At 42.1% G+C, this 19,487-nt stretch overlaps 1 protein-coding gene and 1 pseudogene across 2 annotated transcripts in view; both read left to right on the plus strand.

Moving 5' to 3' along the window:
- On the plus strand, nucleotides 1–17,858 carry LOC111171151 (UDP-N-acetylglucosamine--peptide N-acetylglucosaminyltransferase 110 kDa subunit pseudogene; annotated as a pseudogene). Its single transcript, XR_016391598.1, has 5 exons — nucleotides 1–6; nucleotides 2,549–5,734; nucleotides 12,185–12,537; nucleotides 13,598–13,749; nucleotides 16,351–17,858. The product of XR_016391598.1 is annotated as a UDP-N-acetylglucosamine--peptide N-acetylglucosaminyltransferase 110 kDa subunit pseudogene (transcript).
- Nucleotides 13,759–19,487, plus strand: part of LOC149744051 (2'-5'-oligoadenylate synthase-like protein 2) — a 17,846-nt gene continuing 12,117 nt past the window's right edge. The window contains exon 1 of the mRNA XM_089905869.1: nucleotides 13,759–16,501. Coding sequence (XP_089761995.1) covers nucleotides 16,407–16,501 — 95 coding nt within the window. The 5' untranslated portion in view covers nucleotides 13,759–16,406. The remainder of the gene's footprint in view (nucleotides 16,502–19,487) is intronic.

The following is a 19,487-nucleotide window of genomic DNA, read 5'->3' on the forward strand; positions in this document are numbered from 1 at the left end:
ATGCAGGTGAAAGCTTTTTGGCCCGAAGGAGTTCCATCCTTTGGAACAAAGTTTTATTGTTGAACACACCATGACCCAGGCCTGTGAGTGCCAGCACAGTGGCTGTTTTTACAAGATCTGGTACAATATTCACAGTGGTTCTGGCCTTAGCACTAGGCAAGGATCATTCTTTTTGTATCTTCCTGATTGCTTCCTCTACAGAAATGGGATAATCCCTCCTCTTCTAAACTGGAAAGTAGTTTCTTCCCTCAGTAAAACTAGTTTCTTCTCCAGGTTGAGCTTTTCCAACTCTTAGAGGTCTAAAATGAATGATAGGAAACATACTATATTTGCATCTATTTTTATTTAAGAGTTATCTAAGGAGATTTATCTAATTAAATAGGAATTTCCTAACAGATGCCAAAATAAACAATCAACAAGTTTTCTTTAAAGATCATATATATTATATAACAAGATCCACCTAAGAGTTAAAATATAAGTAGGTATACAATTCAACTATTTGAAGATAATTTTTCTTCTTACCACTGAAGCAATAAGCAGGTAGTAGTACAATTTGGGGAAAACAATATTTCTGGCTTTTGTTTATTTTAATTTGTGATATTCATGAGATCTTTTGTGAAGCCTTTGGGTATATAGTAAAATTAATGGGTTTTTAACTTTGTATCGACTCGTACTTTTGTAGGTTTTAAATTTTTCTTCTGGCTTTAATTTATGCTATCTCCTTTTACTTCTTCATTTAGAAATAATGTATTTTTCTCAGGATTGCAATCTCAGTGCAGTCCTCTACTTTTCTATTTGTTGGACGTTCTCTTAGACATCTACATTTTTATCTAGTTAGTACCTTTTTAGTTTTTTATACAATTGATAAGAACTCTTTAATCTTATGAATTCTTTATATTTTCTCTTTGGAGACAAGATTTATAGGGATTTCCTTGGGCTTAAACTAGAAAGAAAAACGAATTTGCATATGAAATGTTGAAGGCTTTGTTACAAAGTGGACTAACATTATATGTATGTTTGAAATAAACTGCTTCAACCGGAGCACCTAGCTGTTAACCTCCAGATTAATATCTATCATAAAATATGTGCGTGCTTCCAACACATGGCATTGCCTCCTATTACTGCATGTCCAGGAGAAATTGTTTTGTCTTGTAGCAAAAGACATTAGCTCTTTGCACATTTTTTTTTTTTTTAATGACAGCTATCCAAAAATCAAGCGTTCCCTTGTATGTGAGGACAGAAAAGGACAATTTTTAGACAGGTCTAATATCCAGTTGTACCTTTCAGTCACTTAGAGAGAAGGCTTAGACCCCTGAAGCCCAAAGTCACAGGTTTTTTAGGATTATGGTGGTATATACCTCCAGTTTATAGAAAAAAAATGCGTTGTAGAAAATCCAAGTTAAATTAGGACTCAAATCCAAGTTAAATCTAGAACTAAAGTTTTACTGCCCCAAATACTTGTAAACTCTAGGTTACTGCTCTGTTGTCCATTTCATCAGTTGCAGAATATTCAAGTTAGTCTTTCAGTGCTAACAAGAACATAAAAATGCATTATGTCTAAAAGCAGAACATGATTGCCAAGGCAGATCTGCACATTACCTGAGAGTTTGGGGGGCCACCCAAGCGGCATCTACTTGTTTGCTACTGACCTTCAGTTAGACTTGCTCAAGAATTGTTACAATGTAGTAACATACACCCTTATGTACTCTTGAGTTTATTGAAAACACACAGCAAATGTGCACACACACACACATACACACCAGCACACACCTACTCTAGAGCCTAGAATTTTAAGAGTCAGAACTTTTTGCTTGCTTCTGGATTAAGATGGACCCTGTATTTCCTCAGCATGCTAATTAGAAACTCTATAAACAATTCAAAACCAGCTTAAAATTCTGTTTTACAAAAAAAAATTGATGTTAAATATTATCCTCATAGAGTTCTACTCTGACTTTTCAAATTGTTTTTTTCTCCCTTCATGGGATAAACAGTTAGGGTTTCTTTTTCTTTGTTTTTGTATCTCTCACTGTAAAAAATTCTATCTTGAAAGCTGATTTATTATTTCTTCCTTAGCATGGATGACATGGAAACAAAGATGATATTTCATCAGTCTTGTTTTTATTTAAGTTGAAAGGTTATATATTTCTACTGTCTACTGCAATACTGCTAAATATTTTTATAGTGCTTGTAAATCTTATGACATTATTTTTTTAGTTTGTATTTAAGGCATTTACTCAAAAGGGACCATATGCCTCAGTTCATGTCACTCTATCATCAGTGTGTATGGTCACTCTATTTTCTAATACTTTTAAGATTGGTTTTGGCCCCGACGTTCCTCTGCCAGATTTATTTCCTTTATTTTCCCCTATATAGCACCATTTGGGCCATTTAATATGTAATCTCCCAACTCACCTTTATAGTTATTTTAAACATATGTATATATTTGAAATACCGAATTGTTTTGTATTTTCTAATTTTTGCAAAAGTAGTATCGACTACAAATCACATCCTATTCTTTTATTTTCTACTTTCATCTCTACACTTCCAGTGTCGAAGGCTGGACAGATCTGCCCACTTTAGTACTCTGGCAATTAAACAGAACCCTCTTCTGGCAGAAGCCTAGTCGAATTTGGGGAATGTGTACAAGGAAAGAGGGCAGTTGCAGGAAGCAATTGAGCATTACCGGCATGCATTACGTCTCAAACCAGATTTCATCGATGGTTATATTAACCTGGAAGCTGCTTTGGTAGCAGCAGGCGACATGGAAGGGGCAGTATAAGCTTACGTCTCTGCTGTTCAGTACAATCCTGATTTGTACTGTGTTCTCAGTGACCTGGGGAACCTGCTCAAAGCCCTGGGTCGCTTGGAAGGAGCCAAGGCATGTTATTTGAAAGCAATGGAGACGCAACCGAACTTTGCAGTAGCTTGGAGTAATCTTGGCTGTGTTTTCAATGCACAAGGGGAGATTTGGCTTGCAATTCATCACTTTGAAAAGGCTGTCACCCTTGACCCCAATTTTCTGGATGCTTATATCAATTTAGGAAATGTCTTGAAAGAGGCACGGATTTTTGACAGAGCTGTGGCAGCTTACCTTTGTGCCCTAAGCTTGAGTCCAAATCATGCAGTGGTACGTGCCAACCTGGCTTGTGTACACTGCGAGCAAGGCCTGATAGATCTGGCAATAGACACCTACAGGTGAGCTATTAGATTGCAACCACATTTCCGTGATGCTTACTGCAACCTAGCCAACGCTCTGGAAGAGAAGGGCGGTGTTGCTGAAGCAGAAGATTGTTATAATACAGCTCTGCGGCTGTGCCCCACCCATGCAGACTCTCTAGCCAATATCAAAGGAGACCAGGGAAACATTCAAGAGGCAGTTCACTTGTATTGTAAAGCATTAGAAGTCTTCCCAGAGTTTGCTGTTGCCCATTCAAATTTAGCAAGTGTATTGGAGCAGCAGGGAAAACTGCAGGAAGCTCTGATGCATTATAAGGAGGCTGTTCAAATCAGTCCTACCTCTGCTGACGCCTACTGTAATATGGGAAACACTCTAAAGGAGATGCAGGATGTTCAGGGAGCCTTGCAGTGTTATACTCGTGCCATTCAGATTAACCCTGCATTTGCAGATGCCCACAGCAATCTGGCTTCCATTCACAAGGATTTAGGGAATATTCCAGAAGCAATTGCTTCTTATCGCACTGCTCTGAAGCTTGAACCTGACTTTCCTGACGCTTATTGTGATTTGGCTCATTGCCTGCAGATTGTCTGTGATTGGACAGACTATGATGAGCGAATGAAGAAGTTGGTCAGCATTGTGGCTGACCAGCTGGAGAAGAATAGGTTGCCTTCTGTGCAGCCTCATCATAGTATGCTCTATCCTCTTTCTCATGGCTTCAGGAAGGCTCTTGCTGAGAGCCATGGGAACCTCTCCTTGGATGAGATCAGTGTCCTTCGTAAACCACCGTATGAACATCCAAAAGACTTGAAGCTCAGTGATGGTCCACTGCGTGTAGGATATGTGAGTTCTGACTTTGGGAATCATCCTACTTCTCATCTTATGCAGTCTATTCCAGGCACGCACAATCCTGATAAATTTGAGGTATTCTATTATGCCCTGAGCCCAGATGACGGCACAAACTTCCGAGCGAAGGTGATGGCAGAAGCCCATCATTTCATTGATCTTTCTCAGATTCCATGCAATGGGAAAGCAGCTGATCGCATCCATCAAGATGGTATACACATCCTTGTAAATATGAATGGTTATACCAGGGGTGCTCGAAATGAACTCTTTGCTCTCAGGCCAGCTCCTATTCAGGCAATGTGGCTGGGCTACCCTGGAACCAGTGGTGTGCTTTTCATGGATTATATCATCACTGATCAGGAAACTTCACCTGCTGAAGTTGCTGAGCAGTATTCTGAGAAACTGGCTTATATGCCCCATACTTTCTTTATTGGTGATCATGCCAATATGTTCCCTCACCTGAAGAAGAAAGCAGTCATCGATTTTAAGTCCAATGGGCACATTTATGACAATCGGATTGTGCTGAATGGCATCGACCTCAAAGCATTTCTTGATAGTCTCCCAGATGTGCAAATTGTCAAGATGAAATGTCCTGAGGGAGGAGACACCGCAGACAGCAGTAATACAGCTCTTAATGTGCCTGTCATTCCTATGAATACTATTGCAGAGGCAGTTATTGAAATGATTAACAGAGGACAAATTCAGATAACAATTAATGGATTCAGTCTTAGCAATGGACTGGCAACTACCCAGATCAACATTAAGGCTGCCACTGGAGAGGAGGTTCCCCGTACCATTATTGTAACCACACGTTCTCACTACGGGTTACCGGAAGATGCCATTGTGTACTGTAACTTCAATCAGTTATATAAAATTGACCCATCTACTTTGCAGATGTGGGCAAATATTCTGAAGCGTGTTCCCAATAGTGTACTGTGGCTGTTGCGTTTTCCAGCAGTAGGAGAACCTAATATTCAACAGTACGCACAAAATATGGGCCTTCCCCAGAACCGTATCATTTTTTCACCTGTTGCTCCTAAAGAGGAACATGTTCGGCGAGGCCAGCTGGCTGATGTCTGCTTGGACACTCCACTCTGTAATGGACACACCACAGGGATGGATGTCCTTTGGTCAGGGACACCCATGGTGACTATGCCAGGAGAGACTCTTGCTTCCCGAGTTGCAGCTTCCCAGCTCACTTGTTTAGGCTGTCTTGAGCTTATTGCTAAAAATAGTCAAGAATATGAAGACATAGCTGTGAAACTGGGAACTGATCTAGAATACCTGAAGAAAATTCGTGGCAAAGTCTGGAAGCAGAGAACATCTAGCCCTCTGTTCAACACCAAACGATACACAATGGACCTAGAGCGGCTCTATCTACAGATGTGGGAGCATTACGCAGCTGGCAACAAACCTGATCACATGATTAAGCCTGTTGAAGTCACTGAGTCGGCCTAAATAATGACTGTGTGCACAGGAGAATTACCCTGTACCTGAGCCTCAACCTTCTGGGGGAAAGGCAACTACTTTCTCCTTATCTGTACAATACCATGTTGCAGATGGGTGACAGACAATGAGAAGATAGCACAGCCAGACTTGCTTCCTGCATGATCATGATCACGATAGGGAGAGACACAAGAGATGGGAAACTGCTGCTCCACAAGGAGTCTCCATAGAATTTTGCAGCATCCAGGTGTCTGGAAGGTCTGGAAGGTAAGTCTGGAAGGTCTGATCTCCCTTGGTCTTCCATGGGATGGATGGTTAGTGTGGAAGGGAGATAGAGATTGCCCAGCCATTTTGTGATTATCATGGATTGATTGAGTCTTCTGGATTAATATTTTTCTTTATATTTTGGGTATTGGAGCTTTTAAAAATGTTTGGTTTCAGGTATTTTTATTCATGTGAAGTGTATATGATTCTCTTGAGATAAGGTTTTAAGCTAAAATATTCCTTGTTTTAGTTTCTGAACTCTACAGATAAATGGGGACTTTGCTGGTGTAGTCTTTTTATAGGTTTTATAAACCACTTGAGCCTACATCAGTCATTTTAGTTTGTGACATAATGTTTGGAACTATCAGTGCTTTGTTGGTTTATAGATGATGGCTTAAATTCTTTTCCTGGTCCGCTTCCTTCTTCCCTTTCCCCCACTTTAAAAATTCTCCTGTAACTTGGCTAACAAAAAACCAAGTCTGATTCAAAACCTCCCGGAGTGTTTCTCTTAGCTCGAAGGGACTGTCCCTACTTGTTCCCCTCCTTGTTCCATTCCATGGGAGATAAATCACCAGGGCCCAGAAATCAGAAAGAATGTAAAATGAGACAAGCAAAGCTGTCTCCCCCCTGCACATGCAGGTTATTTTTGATGCTTCTGGGTTTATGGGTTTTCTCCCAGGGAAGTTAACCTTGAGCCGAGACAGTCTGTAGATAATGTAAACCACCATCTGGCAACCTTCCTTTTTCTAGTCTATATAATCTGCAACTGTAGCAGGAAGGTGTGAGTCTTCCTTTGGTTCCAGAGTGAAATGCGAGTTGGAGTTGGAGTTGGAAAAGAGGCCCACAACCAAGTGTTAGAGAAGGAAATGTGAAGTCATTAGTGAAAAACCAGGTTGAAGTTAAGGTGAAGAGGCATGAGGAAATGGTCAACTGTTACAGTATTACAAAGATCATCAAGAAGCATATCCATGAATGTGGTTTGTATTGCAATCTGCTGAAAAAGAGACAAGTATCCTGGCCTGGCCTTCATGGAGATTATATTTTATTGATTCTGATAATACATTATTGTTGAAAAGGGCCTCCTATAAATTATAACCATGCAAAGGCAGCAAGATAATTTTTTTCTTTATGTATGTGTTTCTCATTCCTACTCACTTCTCTCTTAGGGGAAGAGAAAATCACACACAAAAAAATGTCAAGTCTCAGCTATTCCTTTTCAAAATAATTTTTTTCCAAATTCCAGTGGAGGCAATAGGTTAACTGTTAAGATTTGTAAGGCTCAAAAAGCTAGATTTTTTACAAAGTGTACCCAAATTTTATTCTATAACTAATAGCTTTGGAAAGAATGTGTCATGATGCAAAGTTGGAAAAAGCTGGTTTTTCTTCCGTGAATGACTTCAGTGTGTTGGGAGAAGAGGCAGAGAAGAAATCAAAGTAATTAAACATGGGGTGAGTTTTCCTGATAGGGGACTCTAGTGCTTTAAAATAGACTAGATAACCCTAGGGATAAGCTGAGGGTAGAACAGACCAATGCCTCATTTCCAATCTGGTACCCTGGAAGAAAACAGTGTATTTCCTTTGAATTCTTGAGAGGTTTCTCTTCTGCTTTGTTTTGTTTTTGGTTCATTTTGTAATCAACCTTATTAAGGTATCATTTACATACAATAAAATGCAGACATTTTTAGTCAATAGTTCAGTGACTTTTAATTAATGTATACATTTGTATAACTACCACCCCCATAAAGATAGATAACAATTCTAAAACCCTAGAAAGTTTCCTCCTAGGCTTTTGCAAAAGTATCCCCATCTCCCACCCCAAGGCAACCACGGATCTGTTTTTTATCTTTAGAGATGACTTTTGCCCAGTTTAGAATTTCATGTAAGTTGAATAATACAGTAGGTGCCCTTTTGATCTGGCTTCACTTGCTCAGCATATAGTTTTTGAGATTCATTCATGTTGGGATGTTTTAAACCAGGACTTTAGCCTGGGTGGCTGATGTTGTCTGAAGGCACTTATAGGTACATCTGAGTCTCTGGCATTGTCACTGTCTCTTCTTGGCTCCGTATTTTCAACTTTACTAAGCAGCACAAGGTTGAAGTAAGGAAGATCATTGTCAGTATAATGGAGGTGAAGTGGGTTCTGTTATATAATATTCTCAGCAAAAATTGACCTGCTTGGAATCATTGTGTTGATAACTGACAAGAATACTCTTCTTCCAAAAACCTTGGTACTATAAAACTTCTAAAGGACGCTGTCCTAGGACTCTTTTAGTTTTTATTTTTTGGGAAACATTTCTGGAAAATTCAAATGTTCACAACCTGAAAGAAGCAATTATTCACCTGAAGGCTGACTCTGCTAAAGTTGAGTTGTCCGACCTTTACATGCTGATAGAAGCCAAATAGCCTTGCAAAACAATGCTCTCTTATTGGATATAAGCATATAGATTGTTTAAGATGGACGTGTATATGCAGTAAAGTGAAAAAACAGAGAATCTTTGGGTTTCCCTTGCTGGGTTTTTTTTATTTTTTCATTTAAGTTTCTATAGCGTATGCTAATAATTCAGGGTAACCTCAGGTTAGTTTTAGTTCCACTCTTTACATAAATGTTGAAGTACTCCATACCCACCGTTTTCCTACCTTCCTTCTTTTCTTCCATCTTTCCTTTCTCACTTCTTATAATCCATTATACTTAATCCTGCATTTGCTGAGGTGGCACTTAGTGTAGGAAAATACTGTGAAATTTTGCTGTTCAGAATGCATGTTGACCAAATTCTATATTGAGAAAAGGTCTGAATTTACCCAGAGTAACCCTTTCTCAGCGTCTTTGAATAAAGGCCATAGAAAGTGGGCTATATATAGTATCCTGACAGGTATGTAGAATTCATAGCAATTGCCCTCAAAGAGCTTACCTATCGTAGATGCATATGAATGCATTTAATGATTGCTTTATTGGCAGCAGTGCCATCATACACGGTCTGTTTGGTTTTATATCATTCTCATTACCTGCTGATTACCACTGTATACATTGCAAATGGAATGGTTTCTATGGCTTGTGAACTTAACGGCCAAATAATATGTAATTTATTGCACACTTTAGTGTAGAAGATGGAGACTCCATAACTTTTCGTGTGTTCTTTGCCCCTTTGGAATGTATTACCCTGAGATGAGGCAAAGTAATAAATTTATTTCAAATGTGCGTGATAGCTAAACATCAGTTAGGAATGGTGGGCAATATTTCTTCTTCCAGCAACATGACAGTGTTTAAAGACTAAGCCATTGAACGTGGAGTTACTGAACATGGGACTCAGTTCACTGGGATCCTTCTTAGAAAAATAAAGCAAAACTTGAATTGGATTTGTGTGGCTTATTCAAGTAGTAACTTATCAGCTACATCTTGAACTTAATTTGTCACAAACATTTGGTATTTTATTAACTCTCTTCCCCTTCTTCCCCCGACTCTCACGAGAACGGATCATGAGTATCTTAAAACATACTAAGTCGTCTTCCATCCCTGTTAATCTAACTACAAGAGCACACTTTCCTTATCCAATGCAACTTACTGTCTTTTAGAGTAGCTGTGCTTTTAATTCTGTACAAAATTACAACCAGCAAAGAGAAACATTTTCAAGGAGCCACCACATTGTAGAGCTTTAGAAAGAAGACTTTAGAATTAAGGGCAAATATATCAATTTATAGCTAAAGCACCTGAGGCCTAAAGTAGGCAGGTTACCATCGAGGTCAGGGAAAGTGGTGGAAGATCAGGTTTCAAGCTGAGGAAGAGTCTAGAGGGACTCAATCTGACTAGGTCAAAAACTGAAATGAGACCACGAATGTTCTGGGAAGGCTGGCATGTGGCCTCAAGTGTGGGATTCAGACACGGAGTGGGCCCGGGGGGAACTGAGCTTCTGCAGTAGGCAGAGAAGTCCACCTCCTCTCCGGAAAGTGCCGCTGACATCAGGGAGTTGAGGGGAAAGAGCAATGAGTTCCAGTCCACCTGAGAAAGCAGGCCAGTCTGATTAACTCTGAATTTAGGCTTATTTCAGATACTTCTTGAGAAAGAACTTGGACAAGAGCAAGTCCCACGCAGCCTCTTTTAAATCCATGCCCAGTATTTTCTGGTGGAGTTGCTTAAACCCTCCAAGTGACTCCAGCATTTTAATTTCACTCTGTAAATAATTCCGACAGTTCTATGATTGATTATTTAATGGGCAAATAAGTAGGGTCACAAAAGAGTGTGAATGTATTTTACAGAATGAGGATGGGCGGAGTGGAGCAGTCTGGAACAGCACACCAATAAAAAGGGATCTTGGTAAAGAAGAACGTCTATTAGAAATGGAGAGGAATTCGCAAGGAAATTAGTGCCTGACTCCACGCCCTTCTCTCTGCATGTTTAAAAGCTAGTTTCTAATTTTATTTTCATAGGAGATGTCTCTGTGATGAATTGTCTTTTACCTCCACACTAGTTATCACATGGACATATTGTGAAGTTTGTGTGAGAGAAAGCAAGTATTAGAATTTCTCTTGCAAGCAGCCATAAGCACTGCCTGGAACAGTCTAGGATAGAAGGAGAAGGAAAGGAAGGTGGAAACAAAGGAGAAAGACAGCTGATGATGCTGGAGTCTCTCGCTGGGATTTGTGGTATCTCATTTTGAAACTAAGTACAGAAAGTCAGAACTTGACTGATTGTTTCTTGATCACGGTTTGTTTTCATTTTTGCTTTTTTCGTGCTCTCTCATCAGTTATTCCAGCCAGTGCCATGTCATTTTCAGTTTCAGTAAGTAAGCCTGCCTGTCTTGTTTCCATTTGCATTATTCATGCAAACGTTGATTGAACTGATGACCCCGAGTTATCACGGAAACATTAAATACACCAGTGGATACATTTCTTAATTTTAGAAAAAAATTACCGAGTGAAGGTTAAAACAACTCCTCTTCATTTTGTCATTTTAAAAATACTTCTCCTAACATGCAATACCTCATTGCCTAACAATGCCAGATAAATGAAGAATTCCTATGTATTCCTGAATGCAGGCTAGTCTGTATATTTTTTGGCAGGTATGACTGTTACCGAGGGTAACGGCCTGGTTTGCTGGCCATGTCCTGTCTCCTAGAAAGTTGTACTTTCTGTTTTCTTTCAGTTGGTCCATTGGATATCAGAGGTGAATTTATAAAACTATACTTCCCTTTACACTTACTTTGTTTTGTTTCCCTTGAAGTATAGTTAATTGACAATGTGTTTCAGGTGTACAGCCAAGTGATTCAGATATATATATATTTCTTTTTCAGATCCTTTTCCTTTATAGGTTATTACAAGGTATTGAATATAGTTGCCTGTGCTATACAGCAGGACCTCGTAGTTTATCTACTTTATATATAGTATACCCTTACTTTCTGTGATCCACGCTGGTCAGACCACATAATTATTTTCACTTCTGATATAATTTTTTCCGGTCCAACCTCAAATCTTTGATAAGACGATATTTTAAAATAAGTTTAGCATGTGTGTGCTCTAAATCCAACAGTAGTTATTAGAGATATGATTTTGCACTAGGTATTCCTCCCTTTTTTGTTCTTGGCCAACCAATTGAAAATTAGTTTTTATTTTCTGGTTGATTTGCTAGATGTTTATGACTATAATAAAAGTCTTAAATTTTGTCTCATATCTTAAAACACAATCTGAATTAGCAATGGATATTGTGCCATACATAGGGGCTGTGATATAAATATAGTTTCTAACTTCAAAAACATATAACCTAGAAGGGAACACAGACACATATGCAGCAATTATGGTAACTGCATTTGTTTACTAAGCGAAATAGTACTGAGATGGATAAAGTGCTAGCGAGCCTTGAACAGGCAAATCAGCGGCAAAAATAGATGCGCAGTTCTTTAAAAATCTTTTTAACATTTTTCCAGGTACATGTAGAATATAACTTAGCATAAAAACGGTATGGGTTTGAGGATATGGGGAGGGGGAAGGTTAAGCTGTGACAAAGAGAGTGGCATGGACATATATACACTACCAAACGTAAAATAGATAGCTAGTGGGAAGCAGCCACTTAGTACAGGGAGATCAGTTCGGTGCTTTGTGACCACCTGGATGGGTGGGATAGGGAGGGTGGGAGGGAGACAAAAGAGGGAGGGGTTATGGGGATGTATGTATATGTATAGGTGATTCACTTTGTTATAAGGCAGAAACTAACACACCATTGTAAAGCAATTATACTCCAATAAAGACGTTAAAAATAAATAAGTAAAAGAAGACTGACTCATCCAATTAAAAAAAAAAAAGAAATTCTCTCATCCTGGATTCAAGAGAAGGGATGAAGTAAAAGGATGAGGAAGAACAAGAAGAGGAAATGTGAGCGTGGAGAGGGTAGGAGGAAGAGCAGAAGGCAAATAAGTGTATGTGCTTCTCTTGCCATCCCTGACTTTTTTTTTTTTGGCGCTTCAGGAAAACCCAAAAGCCAGAGAAGAGCACAGAGGTGCTCACCACTGCATGTGAACAAAAAGGAGAGAAGAGAATGGTGGTAATCTGCGCAGGCAACTGGAGGATGACCTGAGTGCATCTCGCCAGGGAACAGTCCCCGTTCCATAGAATCCCTGAAGATGCCAGGCTCTTATGTTTAGATGGGGGGCCGAAGGTGTCTGTGGGGTCATCACGTACATCACTCCTGGAGGTGTTGTTCACATTGTGTTCTTTGTAAAGAGTGTCCCTGGTGAGGTTCAACATCTCCCTCTGCAGGACCCAGCCTTGCCCTCCCAACCCGCCAAGGTCAGCAGACAACATCCCCAGTTAATCCCCAGGTGTAGTGAGATATCTGGAGTGGCCCTGGTACCCCCCAGTTCAGGCGTCCTGGGGAAAGGGTGAGGAGGACAGAGGAACCGGGGCTTCTTCTCATGCAAGCAGACAGCTCACCTGGCCCAGCGCTGCTGCATCCCTGTGGGCACACAGTAGCCCTGTCATCCGGTAGGGGACACTGCAGGATCCACACCTGGCTGGGATTTGCCCAACCCCTGGGGACCCCTCAGCCTCTGTGGAGCCCCACTGAAGGGCCTGGGTCACCTCATGGCACCATTTCTCAACCTGAGGTTCTATAGATTTTTCATAGATGTGTAAAAATTGAATACAACACACACACAAAATGAAGGCAATTCAAAGCAATGCTAATTTAGGATGAGTTAAAGGGCCAGGATTCCAAATTAATTATGACCTTAAAATTAGATAACAAATACATCTGGTTTTATTACATGCTGAAAAGCAGTGTCTTCTACAAACTTTTCATGTTGGGATACAGCAAAGCTATAGAATTTATGATTCTGTGACCACAGCATCAGGATATTTTTAAATGAAAAAGCACAGGCAAGTTTGGCTGGGGTGTTAAAGAAAGAAAAACGATTATTAGGGGAAAAGGGAACATTGCGGTTCTCTGCCCACTTCCACTGTGCTGGTCTCATGATGGGCCGTGTTGCGTGTGGGCTGGAGGGACAGGGTCACTACTCCCACCTGTGTCATCAGACCTCCCACTCCTCACAGCGCCCAGGTGGGAGGGACCCACACTTTTCAACCTGGAGCCCCAGTGCCTCCCCTTTCCTCTGCATCACTTTCACTGTTCAGGGGACCAGTCGCTCGAACGCCGCCCGGCCAAATGCCCAGGTTAAATCGCCCCTGTAGGACAGGTCTCTCTGCTACCAGAACACACTTGGCAAAGAGCAGCAAACAGGCCCCAGTGCCCTGGGGATGTGAGCCCTGGGGATGTCAGGGCCCAAAGTCACTTGCAGGGTCTGAGTAGCCCCCTGGGTCCCACACAGCGACCCCAGGGAGCCCACCTCCCCACTGACTCCAGTCCCTGCCTTTGTGTGGCAGGTTCTCGTCTGACTCCTGTGAAGACTGTGACCTGGAGGCCTCAGCCTGAGACTCAGAGGGGATGGAGCTTGTGCAGCGTCTGGCAGCTTAAATGAGACACGAGGCCAAGGAAGGAGGGCCGCCTCTCTGCTCCGCCTCCGCTCCTGAGTCAGGTAGTGAGTGCCGGTTACTTCCTGTCGGAGCTGTACAGATTTAGCATAATTTTAGATATATGTCTTACTTTTAACAGTGAAAGGCTGTTACATCAAACAAAATTGATCTCCTCTTTATTTTTTTAAACATTTCTATGTAAAATAACACACAAGTATAGAAAAGCACCCTCCGCAAAGGGAGGGCTCAGTGAATTACAATGGGCGCTGCACTCTGGGGAGCAGTAGTTCTTCCCTCTGTAAAAGCCCAGATGCTTCAGAGAAGCTCCTCTCAGCTTCCTTACTCTGGCCCCACCTCCACAGCGGAAATCCCAAAGGGACTGGATTCTCCCAGCCCTCCAGCACCCTCCACTACTTTCTCATTGTGCTGCCACACTCATTTTGAGTTATTTGTGTGTAAATCACCGCACTTGGAATATACATGGAGTAACTGACTTCATTCTTATAACCGAATAAGTTAGCACTTATTCTTCGACAGGGGGCGGCCAGAGTGCTGGGGACGTCCTGTATATTGAACTGGGTGTTGGTAACAGATGTGTTTATATTTACAAGAAACCATAAAGCTCTATGCTTAAGATCTGTGCCCTGTACAATACACCAAGTAAACTTCAATTAGAAAGAGATGCCAAAAAAATTTCCCCACAAAACAAACTTCAGGGCCAGGTGGCTTCCTCTGATTTCTACCAAACATTTAAGACAGAAACGATGCCCGTCTCCTACACACTCTTCCAGAGAACAGATACAGAGGGAACACACCCACACTGCTTTCATCGGACCAGGAGAATACTGATGTCATACCAGCAGTAGATATTACAGGACAGGAGAAATTCCAGGCTAAACACTTCTGAATGTCGATGTCAAAATCCAAAAGCAAATATTAGCAGTCTAAACCTAGAGGTTTTCAGAAAGGAAGGAAACTGGGATTTCGTGGCGGTATTTCCAGTGGTTGATGTGGACAGGATCACTGGGTGTTTGGGCGCTGCCTGGGAACGTGGAGAGAAGGGACAATGCCATCGGGTTAGTGGAATGAACATTTGGTGACAGAGATTAGGAGGGCCTGGGTCATCCTCAGAGACAGTCCTGGGATGGGGTCTCTAGGCTGTGGCTATGGAGGGGTCCCTCTAGAAGGGCATGGGCCTCTCTCCTGTGCCACTGCAGGGTCTAGGGATGGATGAGGAGTTTGTAGGGGCTGGATTTTGATGAGGAAGGATGAGCAGGGAAGGTGCGCCCTCAGAGCCAGTGCGGCCACGGCCCCTCCCCAGCCAGGCCGTAGCCCAGGCTACTCAGACGGTTGCTCACATCAATAGTCAGGCGACAGTGGGGCACGCCAGCTTCACCCACTAAACCACCAAGCACAGCCCAGCAGGCCACTGTCCTGATTAATCAGCACTAACTGTGCATCCAGGGCTGGTTGTTGAAGACCAAGCTAATTTGTTAGAGACGTGCCATGTGGGCAACTGGCTTGGAGAGACCAGGGCTCTGAGCCACGTGGAGACAAGCCGACCACTGGTCAGACCACCAGGAGGCTCACCCAGTGTGTGAAGACGCTGAGGGAGGAGGGACGTAGATGGGACCCCCTGATCCTTCAAGGGACCTTCTTTCAGGGATATTTAAGAGCTGTGGGGTCAGGGATCAACATGTAAGGGAGGCAGTGGGTCAGGCTTGGGCCCTCCTGTTGGCTCAGACCCCTCCTGTCCTTGGAGCAACCATGGGGCAGGCAGGAGGCTTGGGGGGATGGAGGGAGGGGAGCCCTGGGCTCAGGAGTCCAGAGCACCATCTAGAGGATTCAGGGGTTCAGGGATTTCTGTCCCAGGGAACCAACTACATTCCTGTCCCACATCCATCTGTCATCAGCTTTGCGACTCCGGGAAAGTCACTTAAAATCTCAACATTTTAGTGCCATGTACCATAAAATATGGTTCACAGCACCTGCCATGAGTTCCCCACGGGGCTGATGTGGGGATCACAGGAGATGATGACAGATATTCTTCACAAGCTCTAAAGCATCACACCCATAACCTTCCCCACTCCCCTGCCCTGTGGCATCCAGGTCCCCTCTCTGGAGGCAGCACTACCACATTTCTTGCTTATTCTTCCAGACATTTAATATTTGAACACTTAGGTAGCACTTATGAAGTAAGCATCATTTTTCATCAGGGTCTACCTGATTTGCTGTATTAAGCTTCATCATGTAATACTAATAAGTGGACCCTATTAACATTTCCACTATCACAGAACAAGGAACTGAGGACAGAGGGTCTGCATAACTTTCCCAGGTTCATGTGGCTTCTGGTATGATTTGAATCCAGACCATCAGGCACCAGCTCCCACTCTGTCGGTCACTGTGCTGTGCTCCCTTTCTATATTATCTCACTAAATGAAGTCATGTCCCGTGCAGTCAGCCTGCTGGCTATTTTAAGTGCACACCACATTGCAACACCCTCTTCTCAGCCCAGCTTCGATTCACGTGACTCCCCTAGACTCCCCTAGGAGGCTGGTGAACAAAGAGAACAGACGTGTGACCTGGGAATGAATTGACACCTCTGCATGGTCTTCTCCCAGCAACATATCAATAGTTCTCTCAGTTTTTGTTGTGTTTTCCAGGATCATGACTCGGGTACCAAGAAGAAAAGGAAGATTATAAAGGAATCAAACACAGGATGCACAAGAATATCATCTGTGATCAAGATAATCTGCTGGCCATCCGCAGCGGTGGTTCAGGCACATCAGAATCAGCATCTGGCCAAACAACAGGGTAGGGACCCAAATAGCACCCCCACTGACCACTCCATTGAAGGTACTGTGGAACTAATACCAGCAAGTAGATTCAGGAGCAATGGCTGTAGTTTGTACAGCAGAGCCTGGATCTGGCTGAGGGAGGATTGGGCAGGGAAGGTGCCCACTCAGAGCCCGTGCAGCCACTGCCCGCTCTTAGCCAGGCCTTAGTCCAAGCTGCTCAGACGATTGGTCAGTTTCTAGTCAGTGAGACCCTGGGGGCCTGTAACCTTCATGTGTTAAGCCACCAAAACACCAGCCCAGTAGACCCTGTTCCCAGCTAATGAATATTAACTGCTCATCATCCGGGTTTGATCAGTTGAAGATGATGCTAATTCTCTGTGCAACTGTCATGTGGGCAGTTGGTTTGGAATGTCCTGGGTTTTGAGTCAGTTAGGGAGTCAGGTAGACTACTGGTCATTCAGGGTGGTCACCTGACCACCAGGAAGTCTCACTGCAAATCAGCTGCTAGAATCAAGTGCTGAGGGGGAAGGGAGGGGAGATGCACACATATTTGGATACCTTGGTCCATCAGGGGGTCTGCATTTGGGGGAAAGACACTGTATTTGGGGTCAGGGATTGAAACGTAGAGCCAGGAGGTGGGTCCAGGTTTGAGCCATTCTCTTGGGCCAGGCACCTCCTCCGAGTACCAGCTGTCTCCCTGCAGCATTCTTGGGGCAGGAGGATGTGGGAAAGGGAGTGAGGAGAGCTCTTGGTTTGTGTATCCAGGGTATGATCTCATGTCCATGTGTTCCGGAATCTCTGTCCCTCCCCTGCCTCAGACCCATCACTCATCAGTGTTGTGACGCTAGACAAGTTACTCAATCTGCCTAAATTTCAGTGCCCTGAACCATAAAATATGGGTCACAGCCCCTACTCTGCCCACCCCACAGTGCATCACAAGAAATAATATTCTTTCCATGAGCTCTAAAACTTCTTACTCGTGTCATCAATGTGAAAAAGTAGGCTCTATCCTCCTATTTGTAGCCTCCTAGGTGCCCTTTCTGGAGACAACCTACTTATTCTTCCAGGCATTTAATACTTGAACATTTATGTAGGTAGCACTTATGAAGTACCCATCATTTTTCTTCAGGCTTTGTATTTACTAATTTTTAGCCTCAGAACATAATACGAATAAGCAGGTCCTACTAATATTTCCATATCCCTGGCCAGGGAACTGAGAAACAGAAGAGCTAAGTAACTAACCTTCCCAGGTACACATGGCGTTCGAATAGGATTTGATTTCAGGCCATCAGGCACCAGCACCCATACTCTCCCTCATTGTGTTGTGCTGACTTTGTACTTGTCTCATGTAAATAAAGTTATTTTCCCCATGTGATCAGCCTGTTGGGTATTTTAAGTGCACGCTAAAATGCAAGGTCCATCTTCATAAGCCCTACTTTGATTCAGGGGACTCCCCGGGCAGCTAGTAATAAGGAGATCTGAAGTTTCACCTGTGAATAAGACTTTTGCCAGGAAGATGTCAACACCTCTCACTATTGTGAATGTATTTCCTAGGAGCTTGTTTCAGGAATATGAAGAGAAAAAGACAAGGATTCAAACCAAGGATACCATATGGGGATTGATCCTCCGTGAAGAAAATATACTGGCTGGCCCTCACCGTCATTCAACAGCTCAAAATGAACATCTAGTCCCAAAGGGTTGAGCCTCAAATATCATCCCATACAAGCCACTCCATTGAAGTCACTGTGAGAATTCCATCCTGAAACTGATCAAGAGTAATGACTATAAAAAGGTTGTCATATTATCTTTTGATTGAGATATAATTCACATTTTTTTTAACTGTGTGATTCAGCTGCTTTTAGTGTGCTCAGGTTTTGCAATCAACATCTCTAATTCCAGTACATTTTCATCATCCCCAAGAGAAACCTCATACCTAGTATCAGTCATTCTCATTCTGTCCACCCCTTTCACCCCAGCCCTGGGTCTTTCTGTCTCTATTGATTTTCCTATGCTGGACCTTTCATATGTATAGAACCACACAATGTGCGGACTTCTGTGTCTGACTTTTGCAGTAAGCAAAATGTATTCAAGGTGCATCCAGGTTGTAGCATGTATCTGTCCTTCACCCTTTTAATGGCTGAATAATATTCATTGTATGGATATAACACATTTTATTTTTCCATTCCTCAGTTGGCGAATAGTTGGGTTGTTTCCACTCTTTGGCTATTATGAATAATGATACGACAATATAACACTCATGTACAAGTTTTTGTGTGAACATATGTTTTTTATTTCTCCTGGACATACACCTGGGAGTGGAGTTCCTGGGCCATATTGTATCTCTGTGTTGAACTTTTTGAGGAACGGCCAAACTATTTTCTTTTTCGTATTTGCACCAGCAATGATTGAAAGTGCCAATTTCCCCACATCATTGCCAACGCTTGTTTTTAAAAAAATTATATGGCACAATAGTGGGTATGAAGTGGTGTCTCACTGTGGTTTCAGTTTGCATAATTTTGACTTATAATTTTGCACATGTTTTCATGTACTTATTGGCAATTTGTGTCTTCTTTGGAGCAGTATCTGTGCAGATTCTTTTTCTCATTTTTAAAATTTGGTTATTTGACATTTTATTGTTGAGTTGCCAGTGTTCTTTACATATTCTGAATACTAGGCTTTATCAGATATATGACTTGCAAACATTTTCCTTCATTCTGAAGGTTGTATTATGTCTGTCTTGATGGTGTTCTTTGAAACACAAAGGATTTTAATTTTGATAAAGTCCAATTTCTTTTTCCTTTTGTTGTCTGTGCCTTTGCTATCATATTTAAGAGTTCATTGCCAAATCCAAGACTATGAAGATTTATCCCTTTTTTTCTTCAGAAATTTGTATAGTTTAGCTCTTATATTTAACTCTTTGATCCATTTTAAATTCAAAGCCTATTTTGTCTGATATTGGTATAGACACTCCTGCTCTCTTGGTTACTATTTGAGTTTTCTCA

This window comes from Delphinapterus leucas, unplaced genomic scaffold (genome assembly GCF_059928025.1).
Source record: "Delphinapterus leucas isolate spDelLeu-1000000601 "Yukka" unplaced genomic scaffold, BTC_Dleu_Yukka2 spDelLeu_asBTCV2_sq25, whole genome shotgun sequence".
NCBI lineage: Eukaryota > Metazoa > Chordata > Mammalia > Artiodactyla > Monodontidae > Delphinapterus > Delphinapterus leucas.